This window comes from Phodopus roborovskii, unplaced genomic scaffold, assembly GCF_943737965.1.
Source record: "Phodopus roborovskii unplaced genomic scaffold, PHOROB, whole genome shotgun sequence".
Classification (NCBI taxonomy): domain Eukaryota; kingdom Metazoa; phylum Chordata; class Mammalia; order Rodentia; family Cricetidae; genus Phodopus; species Phodopus roborovskii.
Window position 1 is genome coordinate 476778 of NW_026126549.1, and position 16139 is coordinate 492916.

General features: G+C 40.9%; 2 protein-coding genes across 2 annotated transcripts; both read left to right on the top strand.

Moving 5' to 3' along the window:
- The first annotated feature begins 3303 nt into the window (after nt 1-3303).
- LOC127234102 (protocadherin beta-18) lies at nt 3304-5720 on the top strand. Its single transcript, XM_051200833.1, has one exon. The coding sequence runs from the start codon at nt 3321-3323 to the stop codon at nt 5700-5702; it is 2382 nt and encodes a 793-aa protein (XP_051056790.1). The 5' UTR covers nt 3304-3320; the 3' UTR covers nt 5703-5720.
- Nucleotides 5721-7897: 2177 nt separating this feature from the next.
- LOC127234100 (protocadherin beta-15-like) lies at nt 7898-10294 on the top strand. The gene is given in 3 exon segments (XM_051200830.1): nt 7898-9254; nt 9256-9495; nt 9497-10294. Coding segments are annotated over 3 exon segments (2385 nt in total). The 5' UTR covers nt 7898-7907.
- Nucleotides 10295-16139: the final 5845 nt, after the last annotated feature.

Sequence of the window (16139 nt, forward strand, 5' to 3'; positions counted from 1 at the left end):
TCCTTATGAGTAGGATTAAACAATAAAACCTTACATTTGCAGTTCGGTGAATCTGTCTCCTTGGTGGTGTTCGAGACTTGGGCACAACAAATGTGCATCATCATGCCTGATTCCACATTCATTTCTACTCTAGAATGTCAACATAGGACTACAAGTATTTTCTAGAAGTGGTAGTCTCTTATGGCTATATAGTCTCTCCTCTTTTCCTTGTCACTGTCTCCCTCTGCCAACAGGACTCTCCAGAAATGAGTACAAGTACAAACAAGAGGCCTTTGTGCATGAAAATTAAGTGCTGTACCACTGTGATACATCCTCCCAAATCAGAAATTCAAGCATTCTTAAGTTGTGTTTTAATATTTTTCTTGGAGGATTTCAAACACCATTTATGTCAATTAGTCCCAAATTTGTCACTTGTGTTAATATATTATTTATGATTTATTAAAGCTTGCCTGATGATTCAGAAAGCAAAGTCAGCCACAAGCCATAGAAGCCAGGCAACACCTTTAATAACGGCAGCCAGAAGCTAGGAGGGGGTGGTACACACCTTTAATCCTATGACTCAGGATTAAGAGGTAGTTGAATCTCTCTGAGTTCAAGGCCACCCAGGGATAAACAAGATTGAATCAGTCTAAAAGAGTAATAGATCAGATGCCTTTAATCCCAGCACTAGAAGGGTATAAAAAATAGAAACAGGGTCTTCAGTATTCAATATGGGCATTCTCATGCTCCAGTCACATTGAGAATTGAGAATAGGAACACCCCAGCCCTGTTAGAGGTAAGAGCTCTCTGGTAGCTTGGCTACTTTGCTTTTTCTGTTCTTCTACTTGAAGTTTGAACCCCAATATCAGCCTTTGAATCTTTTATTTTTCTTGTTATAGTCACTGAAGCTCACTTCTTTTCTCAGTTTCATTTATATGATGGAAGATCATGTATGTGACTATAGGGATGTTCTGCAGTCACCTTAAATTTTTTAATACCCTACATGGGTTTTAACGTAACATTTCCCCTTCCCCTAAACTGAAAGAATACTTTCCCTCTGACTGCATGCATATCCCCCTTCTGTATCTTCTTTCTGTGTTAACACCATCAGTTAACAGCACTGATATCATTTAATACTTAAATCTTATAAATTTTCCCTTATTTTAACACTCCACAGATGAGTGATCTTTCACTTCATCCCATACTATCTTCTAGTTTGGGTGCAAATGTATCACAACATTTTCTCTTTTTTATGTTTTTTTATTTTACATATCAATCCCAGTTCCCTCTTCCTCCCATATTCCTCCACCCCTGCCATCCCATCCCCCCTCCATTGCACAGGGAGGGTGATGCCTTCCAGGAGGGATCATCAGAATCTGTCAAGTCATTTGGAGTCAGGTCTAGGCCCTCCTCCCTACCTCTAGGCTAAGGGAGTATCCCTCAATGGGGAGTGCGCTCCCAAAGTCCCTTTATGCACCAGGGATACATCCTAGTTCCACTATCTGAGGTTCCTTAGTCTGCCCAGGCCTTCTAACTGAGACCCATGTTCAGGGAACTAGGATACAAAGAGGATTATAAGAGATTCATACAAGGTCCCTCACAGAAGGGGAAAGGAACAAGAGCTCCTGAGCATATTGGGAATTGAGAGGGAGCAGTGAGTGGAGAGGGAGTTAGAAGAAAGATGAGGGGCAGAGAGGGGGACGAATAGATGAGGGGGGAGGAGATATACCACAATAGAGGGAGCCATTATAGGTTTGAAGAGAAAACTGCATCACAACATTTTCAATTGAGGCCAGTGTCATTTTCTACCTCTATTATTGCAACCATCTCTTACCTGTGTCCAGTTTTTTATATTATTCCTTCCTATTTTATTCTCACTCTGAAACAGGTTTGTCTTTAAAAATAAAACATTGAATATATAACTTTTCTGTTGAGAACTCTTAAACAGTCTTGTATTCCCACTGACATGCCTTATACACTCTTTGCTTGCTTTTCTAATTTCAACTTTTACCAAATCCATCTTGCTCTGTGCTACTGCTGTGATCTTATTTCAGTTGTTTTGAAACAAAGCTCTCATTTTATGTTTGTAGCATCATCATGTTTTTACTTTCCTGGAGACCAGGGCTTCACTTGTGATCTCTTACCACTAGCTCAGTCAGATGTAATTTTTGTTCATATTACTTCCACTTATTTTTCATGTATCAGTTTAGATAGAATATACTTTCTCCAGGAAAGACTTCTCCACCTCCAAATATTGGTTAGTTGATCCTCAACTATAATCTTATATTAGCATGAGCCTTTCTCATCAAGGCAGTCATTCTGCTTCATGTTAAATGTTTGTTTTCCTTCTCTCCTTTTCAAGGCAGAAATAGCTTCTGCCTGATTATCATTCATTCCCTGATTCTTACCACCATCACTAGCTCAAGTATGCTTAATAAACACTCACTGAGCAAATCAGGACTTAGATAAGTAAAATTATTAGAACCATGCCTTTGGAAGCCCCGGATGTGCAAAATGGTGAAGGTCAATCTACAGCATTTTGTTTTAAGAATCTGTACATATCATACTCTATTCTCTAGCATTTACTTTGTACTGCAGCGAGGCAAGTCTCCTATGAAGTGTTCCTATGGAAATGGTACCATTACCCAAAACACCCAACTTTATATCAAACAACTATTTACACATACCAGACTCAACTTCAAGTGCATAAAAACACCCTTCCAGGCTTTTCTAAGGGCATTTAATAATGGCTAGGAGAGATCTGTTTGTTTCCATTTTCATTTGCTGAAGAAACTCTTGCTCATCTTCGTAAAAACCAATGGCATGCCAGCTCTCTGAACTATCTTTAATTTTGCAGTTGTCTTCAAGGGGAGACCATGAACTATTAGAAACAAGGATTCCATTGTAAACCATTTCATCAGCGCAGCTCTATCAGATAGCAATTTGTTGTGTTAATCACAAAAGCTACAACTCAGGAATGGAAATGGAAATGAAGAAAATAAAATTTAGGTTCATTAACAAATAGATTCGATAAATTAGTATTTTTGTCTCAAACTTACCCAGCTTTGTCTGAAACCTGACTGCATAGTCACATGGTGGCGATACAGGATAAGACGGGAAATGGTTTCCTAACAGCAGCTCAGTTTTCCCTTAAGGAGAGGAAGTGAAAGCCCCGGATCAAACAGCACACAGGCTGTCTGAACCGGCAGGGCACCGACAAGACCCTCCAGAAAGGAGTGCACATCTATAAATTCCCAAAGGTCCAGACAGGGAGAGCCACTCTCTGGGCTGCCGGAGATTGAGTTGTGGCACATAACAGCAGCAGACCTCTTGTCTAACGAATGATGGAGCCAGGAGTGATGGCTGCTCAGCATATAAGGCAAGTTCTGCTCTTTTTTGCTTTCCTGGGAGGGTCCTCGGTTCTTTCCGAGACCTGGAGCTATTCTGTGGCAGAAGAAATGGAGACTGGCTCCTCTATAGCCAATATAATTAAAGACATGGGTGTGGGTGACCTGGCTGAACGGGGTGCTAGAGTTATATTTGACGACTATCAGCCTTATTTGCGGTTAGAACTTGAGACTGGCAACTTGGTCTTGAACAAAAAATTGGACAGGGAGGAACTTTGTGGCACCAGTGAACCCTGTATATTGCATTTCCAGGTGTTGCTGGAAAATCCTTTTCAATTTCTTCAGGGTGAGCTTTTGGTTGAAGACATAAATGACCATCCTCCCACATTCCTGGAGAAACTCATATTTCTAAATATCTCAGAAGGTGCTACTCCAGGGACCTCATTCCAAATGGATAATGCTCAGGACTTAGATGTAGGAATGAATGGGGTCCAAAACTATACAATAAGCCCCACAACCTATTTCTACCTTAAGTTAAAAGACGGAGGTAAAGGAAGAAAATACCCAGAGTTGGTACTGGATGAACCTCTGGACAGAGAAAAGGAGCCTTCAGTTAGCTTGATACTAACAGCCATGGATGGTGGGTCCCTGCCAAGGACAGCAACTGCACCGATTCAAGTTGTGGTTGTGGATGTGAATGACAATGCCCCAGAGTTTGAAAGAATGCTGTATGAGATTCAAGTACCAGAGAATAGCCCTATGGACTCACTAGTAATCAAGGTGTCTGCTACAGATTTGGACATGGGGATGAATGGAGAAATATCTTACTCATTTTCTCATGTCTCTAGAGATGTACGGAAAACATTCAAAATTCATCCAATTTCTGGTGAAGTCCATTTGAAATCATTCCTAAATTTTGAGGTAACTCAGTCTTATACAATAAATGTTCAAGCTGTTGATGGTGGAGGTCTCTCTGGAAAATCAGTCATTATTGTTCAAGTTATAGACGTGAATGACAACCGACCAGAAATAGTCTTTACGTCTCTTATGAGTCCGATCCCAGAAAACAGCTCATCAGAAATGGTGGTCGCTGTTTTCAGAGTACGAGACCAAGACGCAGGAGACAATGGCAGAATGCTGTGCTCAATTCAAGACAACCTTCCTTTTCTCTTGAAACCTACTTTCAAAAATTTCTACACTCTAGTAACAGAGAATCCACTGGACAGAGAGAGCAAAGCTGAATACAACATCACCATCACAGTCACCGACACTGGCACACCCAAGCTCTCAACCCAGCACACCTTAACTGTGCAGGTATCTGATGTCAATGACAACGCCCCCACCTTCACACAAACCTCCTACACCCTGTTTGTCCAGGAGAACAACAGCCCCGCCCTGCACATAGGCGCCATCAGTGCCACAGATTCAGACTCAGGCTCCAACGCCCACATCACCTACTCCCTACTGCCCACCCACGACCCACAGCTGGCCCTCCCATTGCTTATCTCCATCAATGCAGACAACGGGCAGCTGTTCGCGCTCAGGGCACTAGACTATGAGGCCCTGCAGACCTTCGAGTTCCGCGTGGGTGTCACAGACCAAGGCTCGCCCACACTCAACAGTCAGGCACTAGTGCGTGTTCAGGTGCTGGACACCAACGACAATGCGCCCTTCGTGCTCTACCCTCTGCAGAATGCATCTGCACCTTGCACTGAGATGCTGCCCAGGGCAGCAGAGTCAGGCTACCTGGTCACCAAGGTGGTGGCTGTTGACCGTGACTCAGGCCAGAATGCCTGGCTGTCCTTCCAGCTGCTCAAGGCCACGGAGCCAGGACTGTTCAGTGTGTGGGCTCACAATGGCGAGGTGCGCACTTCCAGGCTCCTGAGTGAGCGTGATGCTCCCAAACACAGGCTGTTGCTGATGGTCAAGGACAATGGTGATCCTCCAAGGTCTGTCAGTGTCACTCTGCATGTACTGCTGGTGGATGGCTTCTCTCAGCCTTACCTGCCTCTGCCCGAGGTAGCACACGAACCTGCACAAGATGAGGATGTGGTCGCTCTGTACCTGGTCATTGCCTTGACGTCTGTGTCTTCCCTCTTCCTCTTGTCTGTGCTGCTATTTGTGGGGGCGAGGATGTGCAAGAGAGCCAGGGAGGCTATGGGTGGCTGCTCTGTTCCTGAGGGACACTTTCCTGGCCACCTTATGGACTTCAGCGGCACGGGTACCCTGTCTCAGAGCTACCAGTATGAGGTGTGTCTGACTGGAGTATCAGATACCAAAGATTTTTGGTTCCTAAAGTCTGTATCTCCCAACAATGAGGTTATGCCTTGCGTGGAGGAGAATTCCACCTCTGTGAATGATTTTGGATATGATTAACAATTGGTTGACTTTTCAAATGGTTTCTGGATAAAGGTTTGTTCTTTCTAAACATTCTTTGTTTTCCATTGTTTTATCTTCATAAAGAATTGTTAACATTTTGCCTTTAATTTCCTAATTCAGGAGATGATAAAGTCTGTTCATACCCTTACAGGTTAGATGAAGACACAGAACTTTACTCATTCGTGGACTTTTTTCAGCCTGTCAGATAATCAAAATGAACCATCATTGATTTGAAAATACTTTATTGTCCAGAAACATTTTTGAAAAGTTTGAAATGTGACACAGATGTCATGAATGATCAGTGTGTCTTCGGTCTGACATTGTGCTTTCCTATCTCAAATAGAGTATCTGAAAATGCAAGAGTTTGTTGTACAGTGGTATTAATTGGGAAAGACAGTTTCTCTGAAGTTCCAAGGCTTTTATTGTTTTCATATGAACATGCAGCATGCTGTACATATGAATATTGTTTAAAATGTTTTGGATTATCTCAAAACTTATTTTAAAAATCCCTCCTGTGACATCTGACTAGCCAGATGTCTGAAAATAGCGCTCTTCAGCATAGTTATAAGATCAAAGCTTAATTCATTTTGTACAACTCAGGTTGTAGTAATCTAAACTGAGTCAATCTGATCCTGTTTACTTTTAAAAGCACCATAGAAACCAAGTTTATTCTAGTCTTTCTGTTAGGAATGTTACAAGGAAAGCTAACAGACGAGTGGTCCTGTTGAGGACGTTCTTGTCAGTAATACCCAAGTCAACAGTTTCTATTGGGTGGGGCTGGGGACAGAACTAAGATGTGTTCTAATAGATTCTTCTAGTCCAGCTCAATAAAGATTGGTTGGTTTGTTTTCTTTAAAAGCATGCTTAGATATTCTTGCCTGGAATGATGAGTTATTCCTGTTAATTTCATATTTTTATTAAACCAAGCATGCTACTACAACACAAATCAAAAACTTGTGAACTGGTATAGTAACATGGTAAGGAACTGTGAATCCTTTGTCTAAATCAGTAATTTTGAATATAGGAATGATGGTAAACTAAGGCAAGTTCATGGCCAGGCCTAAAGACTATTTTGTTTGGACAAGCCATAGGGTTTTTTTTTTTATTTATTTAATGGAAAGATGGTTTAGACACTCCATGCTATTTCAAGTGACTAGTGAAGAAGTATAGAGAACTGATACCTAGGAAAATGTTGTCTTGTTAATCCATCTTATTATAAAAATGAGTTAGGATCCCAACAAAACAAGAAACATCTACAATAAGACGAAAATTCACACTATTTTGTGTTTTCTTCTATGATGGATTAAGCAAGTATATTTACTGAGTCCCAAGTATTATTTTAGATATTATGTTTCAGCAGTAAAACAAACAATGCTGAAATACTTAAGGTTACACAAAGTAAATAAATATATTCATCTATGGTATGTGTGATGAAATACACCAGAGAGAAAAATTGGGGGTAAGATGTGCTTTCATATGAGTTTTCCCACAGGGAAAAACTTTTATGAAATTTTAAGTTCCTGACCATATGTACAAAGTGTATCATAAACTGGAACTAATTTGTAGAATTTTTTTCCTTTATGAAACTTTATGTTACCTGGAAGACATAAAATTACAAAGACACCCTATAAGTGTTGACCCCACTTTATGCTATGCTGCATTTTAAATTGCATGGCTACATGTCACTAATTTTACAAGATGACTGAACAATCAGTACTATGCCTTCTTTCATTTCTCAGTTTCCCCTAGAGTACCCCCAACACAGACTACAGGGTTTCTAGTAGGCAGACAGCTTGTCTAGGTTGTTTCCTCGTTTATTTTTCAGAACTCGACACATTAACAACAAGAACTCTCTTTGTTTAATGAGGGACTACATAATCAAAATAATGTTGTTTCGTGATTGAATTTATTTCCAAACCCTGACAACCAAATAGAGTATAAAAAGAATGGAACCATGTAGCGATCTGTTGAGAAACGAAATTAACACATGGTGGCGCTGCAGGCTAAGGCTTAAAAAAGGACGACCGTGGAAAGGGGGGAAAATTTTTTTTTTCTTCAGATCTCCGGCTAGAAAAGACCTGAGACAGAGCTCAAACCATTAATTCTCCAGAAACTGCTGCTACCCTACACTTCGAAACAGGTTATAATCTGACAGATCGACCGCTGTCTGGGAGCCCTTGCATCCTGGGTGTGGAAGCAAAGATGAAGACTGGATGGGAGCATAGACAGAGGCAAGTTCTTTTGATCTTAATTTTACTGGGAGTGGCTGGGGCAGGCTGGAAGCCCCACCGTTACTTTGTGTTGGAGGAAACACCTGGTGGCACGTTTTTGGCTGATCTAGTTAAGGACCTAGGGCTGGAAGTTGCAGAGCTGGCTGCTCGAGGGGCCCAGGTGGTCTTTGAGGATAATGAATCTCGCTTGCAGCTTGATCTACAGACTGGGAAGCTCGTATTAAATGAAAAACTGGACCGGGAGAAGCTGTGTGGCTCCACTGAGCCCTGTGTCACTCGTTTCCAAGTGTTACTGAAAAAACCACTGGAAATATTTCGAGCTGAGCTACTAGTGGGAGACATAAATGATCATTCTCCCGAGTTTCCTGAAAGAGAAATGACCGTGAAAATCACAGAAAACAGCCCCATTGGTGCTGTGTTTCTACTTAAAAGCGCTCAGGACTTGGATGTGGGCAACAACAGCATTAAGAACTATAGCCTTAGTACCAATTCTCATTTCCACGTTTCCATCCGCAACCGAGGTGATGGGAGGAAATACCCAGAGCTGGTGCTGGACAAAGAGCTTGATCGTGAGGAGCAAGCAGAGTTCAGATTGACTCTGACAGCACTGGATGGTGGTTCTCCGCCCAGGGCTGGCACCTCGCGAATACGGATTATTGTCTTGGATGTCAATGACAATGCCCCTGAGTTTGTGCAGGCGCTCTATCAGGTGCAAATCCTAGAGAACAGCCCCGTGGGTTCCCTTGTTGCTAAGGTCTGGGCTAAGGATTTAGACACTGGGACAAACGGAGAAGTGTCATACTCTCTTTTACATAGTTCTCAGGAGATGAGCAAAACTTTTGAGCTAAATGCCATGTCAGGAGAGATTCGACTGATTAAAACACTGGACTTTGAGACAGCATCTTCATATGAAGTAGATATAGAAGCATCCGATGGCGGAGGGCTTTCTGGAAAATGCTCTGTTTCTATTCAGGTGATGGATGTCAATGATAATTATCCAGAATTAACTATTTCATCGATCACCAACCCTATCCCAGAAAATTCACCAGAGACAGAAGTGGCTCTGTTTCGGATTCGAGACCGAGATTCTGGAGAAAATGGAAGGACGGTTTGTTCCATCCAGGATGGTGTTCCCTTTACACTGGAACCTTCTGTTGAGAACTTCTATAGAATAATGACAGAAGGAGCACTGGACAGAGAAAGCAGAGATGAATACAACATCACCATCACAGTCACCGACCTAGGCACACCCAGACTTAAAACCCAGCACACCATAACTGTGCAGGTGTCCGATGTCAACGACAACGCCCCCGTCTTCTACAAAAACCTCCTACACCCTGTTTGTCCAGGAGAACAACAGCCCCGCCCTGCACATAGGCACCATCAGCGCCACAGATTCAGACTCAGGCTCCAATGCCCACATCACCTACTCGGTGCTGCCCACCGACGACCCTCAACTGGCCCTCTCCTCACTCATCTCCATCAATGCAGACAACGGGCAGCTGTTTGTGCTCAGGGCGCTGGATTATGAGGCCCTGCAGACCTTCAAGTTCCGTGTAGGGAGCCACAGACCAAGGCTCGCCCACGCTCAGCACTCAGGCACTAGTGCGTGTCCAGGTGCTGGACATCAACGACAATGCACCCTTTGTGCTCTACCCTCTGCAGAACGCCTCTGTACCTTGCACTGAGATGCTGCCCAGGGCGGCAGAGCCAGGCTACCTGGTCACCAAGGTGGTGGCTGTTGACCGTGACTCAGGCCAGAATGCCTGGCTGTCATTCCAGCTGCTCAAGGCCACGGAGCCAGGACTGTTCAGCGTGTGGGCTCACAATGGCGAGGTGCGCACTTCCAGGCTCCTGAGTGAGCGTGATGCTCCCAAACACAGGCTGTTGCTGATGGTCAAGGACAATGGTGATCCTCCAAGGTCTGTCAGTGTCACTCTGCATGTGCTGCTGGTGGATGGCTTCTCACAGCCTTACCTGCCTCTGCCCGAGGTGGCACACGAACCTGCACAAGACGAGTATGTGGTCACTCTGTACCTGGTCATCGCCTTGGCATCTGTGTCTTCCCTCTTCCTCTTGTTTGTGCTGCTGTTTGTGGGGGTGAGGCTGTGCAGGAGGGCCAGAGCAACCTCGCTGGGTGGCTGCTCTGTGCCTGAGGGACACTTTCCTAGCCACCTAGTGGATGTAAGCGGCACGGGCACCCTGTCCCAGAACTACCAGTATGAGGTGTGTCTGACCGGAGACTCTCAAAGTAATGAATTTAGATTCTTGAAGCCCATGTTTTCCAATATTCTAGGCCAAAACTGTGGTGGGCAATCAGGAGATAATCCATCCTTCCCAAGTATTTTAGGCATATGAGACTTCACATTTCACTTGCAGTGTAATTGTCAGTTTAGGTTTTGCCCTTTTCTTCAAAACTTGGTAGCAATGTTTACTTGTATTTCCTTTTCTCTACTAGTGTAGGTAGTGTTGTTTGTTTAGTGGTTTGTTAACTATATAAGTATTTTTCCAGTTCTGTTGTTACTGAACACTTTACATCAGGACACTTCATGTTCCTGATTGAATTTTATAGTCTCTCCCCCGCAAAATATGAATTTTTTTCTAGTGCACACAATCCTAATTTTAAAAGTACATTTCATGGCCTAGGGGAACAGATAAAATTTATTGAGTATTGTGTTGTTTGTTGGAGGCCCTATGTTGGGTCACCCTGTAATTCCAGAACATGGAGATGGAGACAGGCTATCAGGAATTCAAGGACATCCACTACAATAGAGAATTCAAGCATAGCCAGAGCTGTATGATGAAAAGTGCATATTGACTCAAAAAATAAAGATACATTCCTGAATAAGTAATGCCATAGAAGAATATACTATTTCTTTTAAATCACACTTCATTTTAAAATTGGAAGCCCCTAGGTTTTTTGTTTTTGGTTTTTTTTTTTTTTTTTTTTTTGCACAGCTAAGACTTCTCTAGCCTTATTTGTGGTATTCTGGAAGAAATTCATATTCATTAATGCCAAGTTTCTTCCAGATTCTCTGATTATATTTTTTTATTCTCCAACAGGAAGTAACAAGGTAATTTCAGTACTTTCAAAGATTTCACTGTAAATGTTGTTGCATGAAAAATATATCCATAACACCTGTTCTTCCTTGTCTAAATTAACATAGAAAATAAAATCTACTCCATTATATTGGAGCATGTTGCTCCTAGATTGTCTATGTTCAAGAAGTTTCTGTAAAGCCAGTAGACTGCAGGAACAATTATATATATTTTGTTGTTATCACTGATTACAGTGAGTAAATCTTGATGTAAACCCCAAATTCTGGGCTCAGGTTAGCTTCTGGTGGTATAGCATGCCAATATCTATTTGCTTCGGATGATGACATTGCTCTGATTGATAACTAATTTGGAATAAAGTGCAATATAGTATTAACATTAGCTATCCAAACAAATTTTAATAATGGTTATATTAATGTGGTGTTGAATTATTTGAAGAAATTGATCAGAAAATAATGATCATCTCAAAGATGTTCATTCAGTTTTATTCCCTAGCACCTATGAATATTACTTTACATTGAAAAGATAAACTACAAATGAAATTAAAGTTGTCAATAAACTAAACTTAAAATAGAGAGTATATCCTTGTCATTTGAGTAGGTCTGATAGGACCTTTAAAAGCAAAGATGATTTTACATTGAGATGAAGAACAGCCAGGCATTGGGACACATGCCTACATGCCTTTAATCCTAGCACTTAGTAGGCAGACTTAGGCAGAGTCCAAGGCCAGCCTTGTCTAGTGAGTTTCGGGACAGTCAGAGCTACATAGTGAGACCCTGTGTTGAACACACACACACACACACACACACACACACACACACAAGCCAGAGAGAGAGAGAGAGAGAGAGATGAAGAAAAAAATCCTAAGGACTGTATATAGATGAATCTTGTAGTTTAGTGTTTCAACCTGCAATGCTCAGCCTGTCATACAGATTTTGAACTCCCTAGCAAATTCCCACAGTAGAATAAGTCACTTCCTTGTGATGTATCTTCTGAAATCTGTTTCTCTGGCTGAAATATATATATATATATATATATTGAAGTAGGTTTTACAATGGGATGTAGTCAAATGACAGATGAAATTGCAGACACAGAATAAAATGTGCAGATAATTGCTATATACAGACTTGGTAGAAATACAATAGAAACAAGTCTATTAGTGAAGATGCCTATTAGTGAAGATGCAAAAGGAAGTGAGGAATGTGGTGCTTATATCACATGTTGGCTTATAGAACTTATAAATCATTTAAAGCAAACTGGGAGAAAATATGAACATTAAAGTTACTAATAAAAAGAGCCCATGTAAGGAAAATTAATACTTTCATTGTTTTTTTTAATACTTTCATTGTTATATAGTAACAGAAACCATAGCAGGATTGTGACCTATGCATTTGGATGTTTGGCTAAGGGAACTTCCAGGAAAAGTGTTGAAAGTACAACCTGAATTCTTCTCACAGTTTCTGGTAAGCTATGAGATGAATGGATGGAGGAAATTTTCATCCTGATTGCATTGTAATGTTTGTTAAAATCAGGAGATTCTCGCTGCCAGGAATGCATGTGTTATTGAGAAAATCACAGGTTCAACAGGGAAGTCTTTCACTAGTTCTTGAGAAATTCCAGAGCAGTTAATAATGCAGAAGACTCTTTGAATGATCAAATAAGCTGTCTATTAACATGTTTCTTAATGACTTTCCCCTCATGTACCTAAACAGGTATAATGTGACGTTGATGGCAGTGATCCCATTTGCTATACTCAGTGACTGACAGAACTTTCAGAAGTTGGTTTCATCTTTCCAATCTCCATTATGCCTGGTAATGGGTTAGAAAATAGAAAGTATTATTTTCTCCAGATTGTTATTATTAACAGCTAATCAGTAGGATTATTTTCTGTCCTTTGGAAAGACATTTCAAAATAATGTTGAGTTGAATACAAAATGAGAGAAGGAAATTTATAACTGGTACATTTAGATTTGGTCTTTCTCTTGATTTTTCTAAATATCACTCTTTGGTTAATCCTAACAGTCTTCTCTAACTATCCTCATCTTTTTTTAAGTAGGCCCAGGATATCTAGTCAAACTTGTTAGGTCAGTTCATTCAAGTTTCGGTGATCTCACAAATCATTTGGCAATTGTTTCTTCCTCTTCTAAATAATGAAGGTTTATATGAGTTGTTTGTGATGGCTTGAATGAATATTGTCTTCCATGGGCTCAGATATTTGAACACTTGGTTCCCAGTTGGTGGAGCTCTTTGGGGAGACAGTGTGAAGCTGCTAGAGGAAGTACCTCACTGGGTTGGGCTTCAAGAGTTCATAGCATTGCCGGACATCCAGTTTCCTCTGTCTGCTTAGTTTTTCTGATTGAAGATGTGATCTGTTAACTTTTTGCTATGATATGGTTTCTTCCTCTGGAAACATAAGCAAAAATAAACTCTTTCTTCCCTCAGTCTCATTTGGTTATGGTATTTTATCACAGTAAGAGAAGAGTAGCTAACAAAGTTTTTATTATTTTAATGAATTTGATATAATTTATCATTAAAATAATCCATGGGTAATTTTTTTCTTTGGGAAGACTGCATTGTAATCTCAACTTTTTATCTCAAGTTTGGAATATTGGAAAGACATTATTTATAATATGATGGGGAATGTCCTTCTGTGTATATGTTTCTCTTATTGGTTGATGAATAAAACACTGATTGGCCAGTAGCCAGGCAGGAAGCATAGGCGGGGCTACCAGACCAGCAGAAGGCTAGGAAGAGGAAGGCGGAGAAGAGCCACCAAATGTGTTTCTAATTAAGAGAGAGCTAGCCAGAAAGAAGCCAAAGATATGGGCTAAACAGTTTATAAGTTAATATTAGTCTTGGTATGTTTATTTGAGGGCTAATCAGCTGCGGGACCTAGTGGAACAGCAACTCCAGCTACAATAATATTTATCTTTTCATGTATTTAGGCCAATTATGATCTTCTTTTTGTTCTGGATATTAGTAATATGTGTTTTGGCCCATCTTATCATAAGCATTAATATGAGAATACCACCTTCATTCGTTTTTTTAAAAAAATACGTCTGCATTCCCTTTGATACATTGCCTATTTCTTTCCATTTTCTATTTCATCTAATTCTACTATAATGTCATAGTTACTCACATCTCCTTTGTGCTTAAGCTTTTTCTTTTGTAAGCTTGCTTATTCACTCTATGCCTTACTTTTCTAATTTAAATCGAAGCACATAAAATATGAATAAGTTGTACATTTTTCTCTGTGTGGTACTTACGTTTTTATGAACATTCAATTTGAATTTATCATTGCCATCTTCTTTGACAGGTAGGCCAATTATAAGTGTATTGCTTGATTTGAGAATATATTCTGTATAACTGAAGCCCTTGAAAACTGATTGAATTATTTTATTCAAAGTATCCAGTGTATCAGTAAAAATCCCATGTCCGTTTGAAAGAAATGTATATTCTGTAGTTGGTAGGAATGATGATTTATAAATATTAGTTAGGAGTTGTTTAATAATGTTTAAATATTATTTGTGCATAATTTCCTATATGTTTAATAATTTACTAGGAGAATGTGCTAATTTCTTCAATTTGATAGTATATTTATTTGCCTGTCTCTCTGTTCAAGACTAGACATTTTTAAACCTTATCACTTTGAATCTATTATTTGATTCACACAGGTAGGGAGTTTGTTACTGGTTTTGTTTTAGGGTGATAAGTTTACATTTGTCATTGTGAAATGTACCTCTTTTTGTTTCTAGTTAATATTTGTCTGATATAGGCTTCCCATAGTTATATTTTTTTTGAGTTACAAACACTTCATTAGTAAATTATACAAAAGTGTGAAGACAATGAGCTATGCTGTCAGGATTGTCCTAGCACTGTCTGAGAGGAGGAGACCTTAGGGAGATTGAAGGGTCAAGCAAAAGATGGGTGGGGCAGGACAAGAGACTTGGGTGCAGAGTATGTTGTGGAAAAGCTAGTATAGGAGGACCAAAAACAAATGGAATTGTGGAGGAAGCAAAGAAGTGAAAAGGGGCAAGTAGAGGCAGCTGGGGAGCTTATATGGAGCAGGGCAGGAGCTGGAACACTGACAATGAGAGTAGAGGAACTGTTTCTGGAGACAAGCCACTGGCAAGTCAGGAAGGAGCAAGCGGGCATCAGCTCTGAGGCAGGTCGACAACAGATACCCAGGAAAAGGCAGCGATATTCATCTAATGCAAGACTCTGAGGGGCCCCACACCTAGCCCATTAGCAGAAGCTCAAGCTAAAGCCCCACTGTTCTACTTTGTTCCACTGCTGCTATGCCAAAACACTGATCAACAATAACTTGGGAAGGAAATACTCTAGCTCCCGGATCAAAACCCAACACTGAGGGGATCAGAGCGAACCAGGATGCTAGAACTAAAGTAGAGATCATGGAGGAACACTGCTTAGTGGCTGGGTTTTCCTTTGATTGCTCAGCTACTTCTCTTACACAACCCAGTCCTACCAGTCTAGGGATGGCAACACCTCCTATATCACCTATCAATAAAGAAAGTGTCTCACAGATTTTGCACAGATCAGCTCAATGGGGGCTTTCCTCAAATATAGTCTCTGAGAGACTTCAGTTTGTATCAAGATGGCAAACTTGTTCTCCTCTTTAAAGCACAACGTCTTTGTTATCCTCTTCATCGTCATCATCTTCATCACCTTCAAACTCCATTCTACATATTCAGCAGTTCATTTATCTTCCTCCTCCAATCCCTTTCTGTGTTGCCAGTTTGCCTTCTCCATGTTCTTCTTCTCACTTAGGTCCTTGGTAGTCAATGTGCCCATTGCTTCAATGCTCTCCTCTAACTTTGCTCAGGGGCTAGAGCCAGACTATGGCTACTAGGGAGCTGGGTTCCTGGGGTTGAGATGGAAAGATCCTAGACAGTCGAAAGTTGCCATGCCCAGAACCTGGCATGATAGTTTCTACGTAAGATGGTTCCCTTGAAGATGTGGCAGAGGTGTAAGGGGTAAGAAAGGAGTTAGTCCAGATCACAGACATGCAGAGCAGAAAGACAATAGGGCAGTGGCTAGTGAGCCTAGTTTGCGGGCATTAGGTCCTATGCTTTCTGCCCTAGTGCCAACCACTCAGTTTCATAGTTCTTATAATTTTAGTATGCAT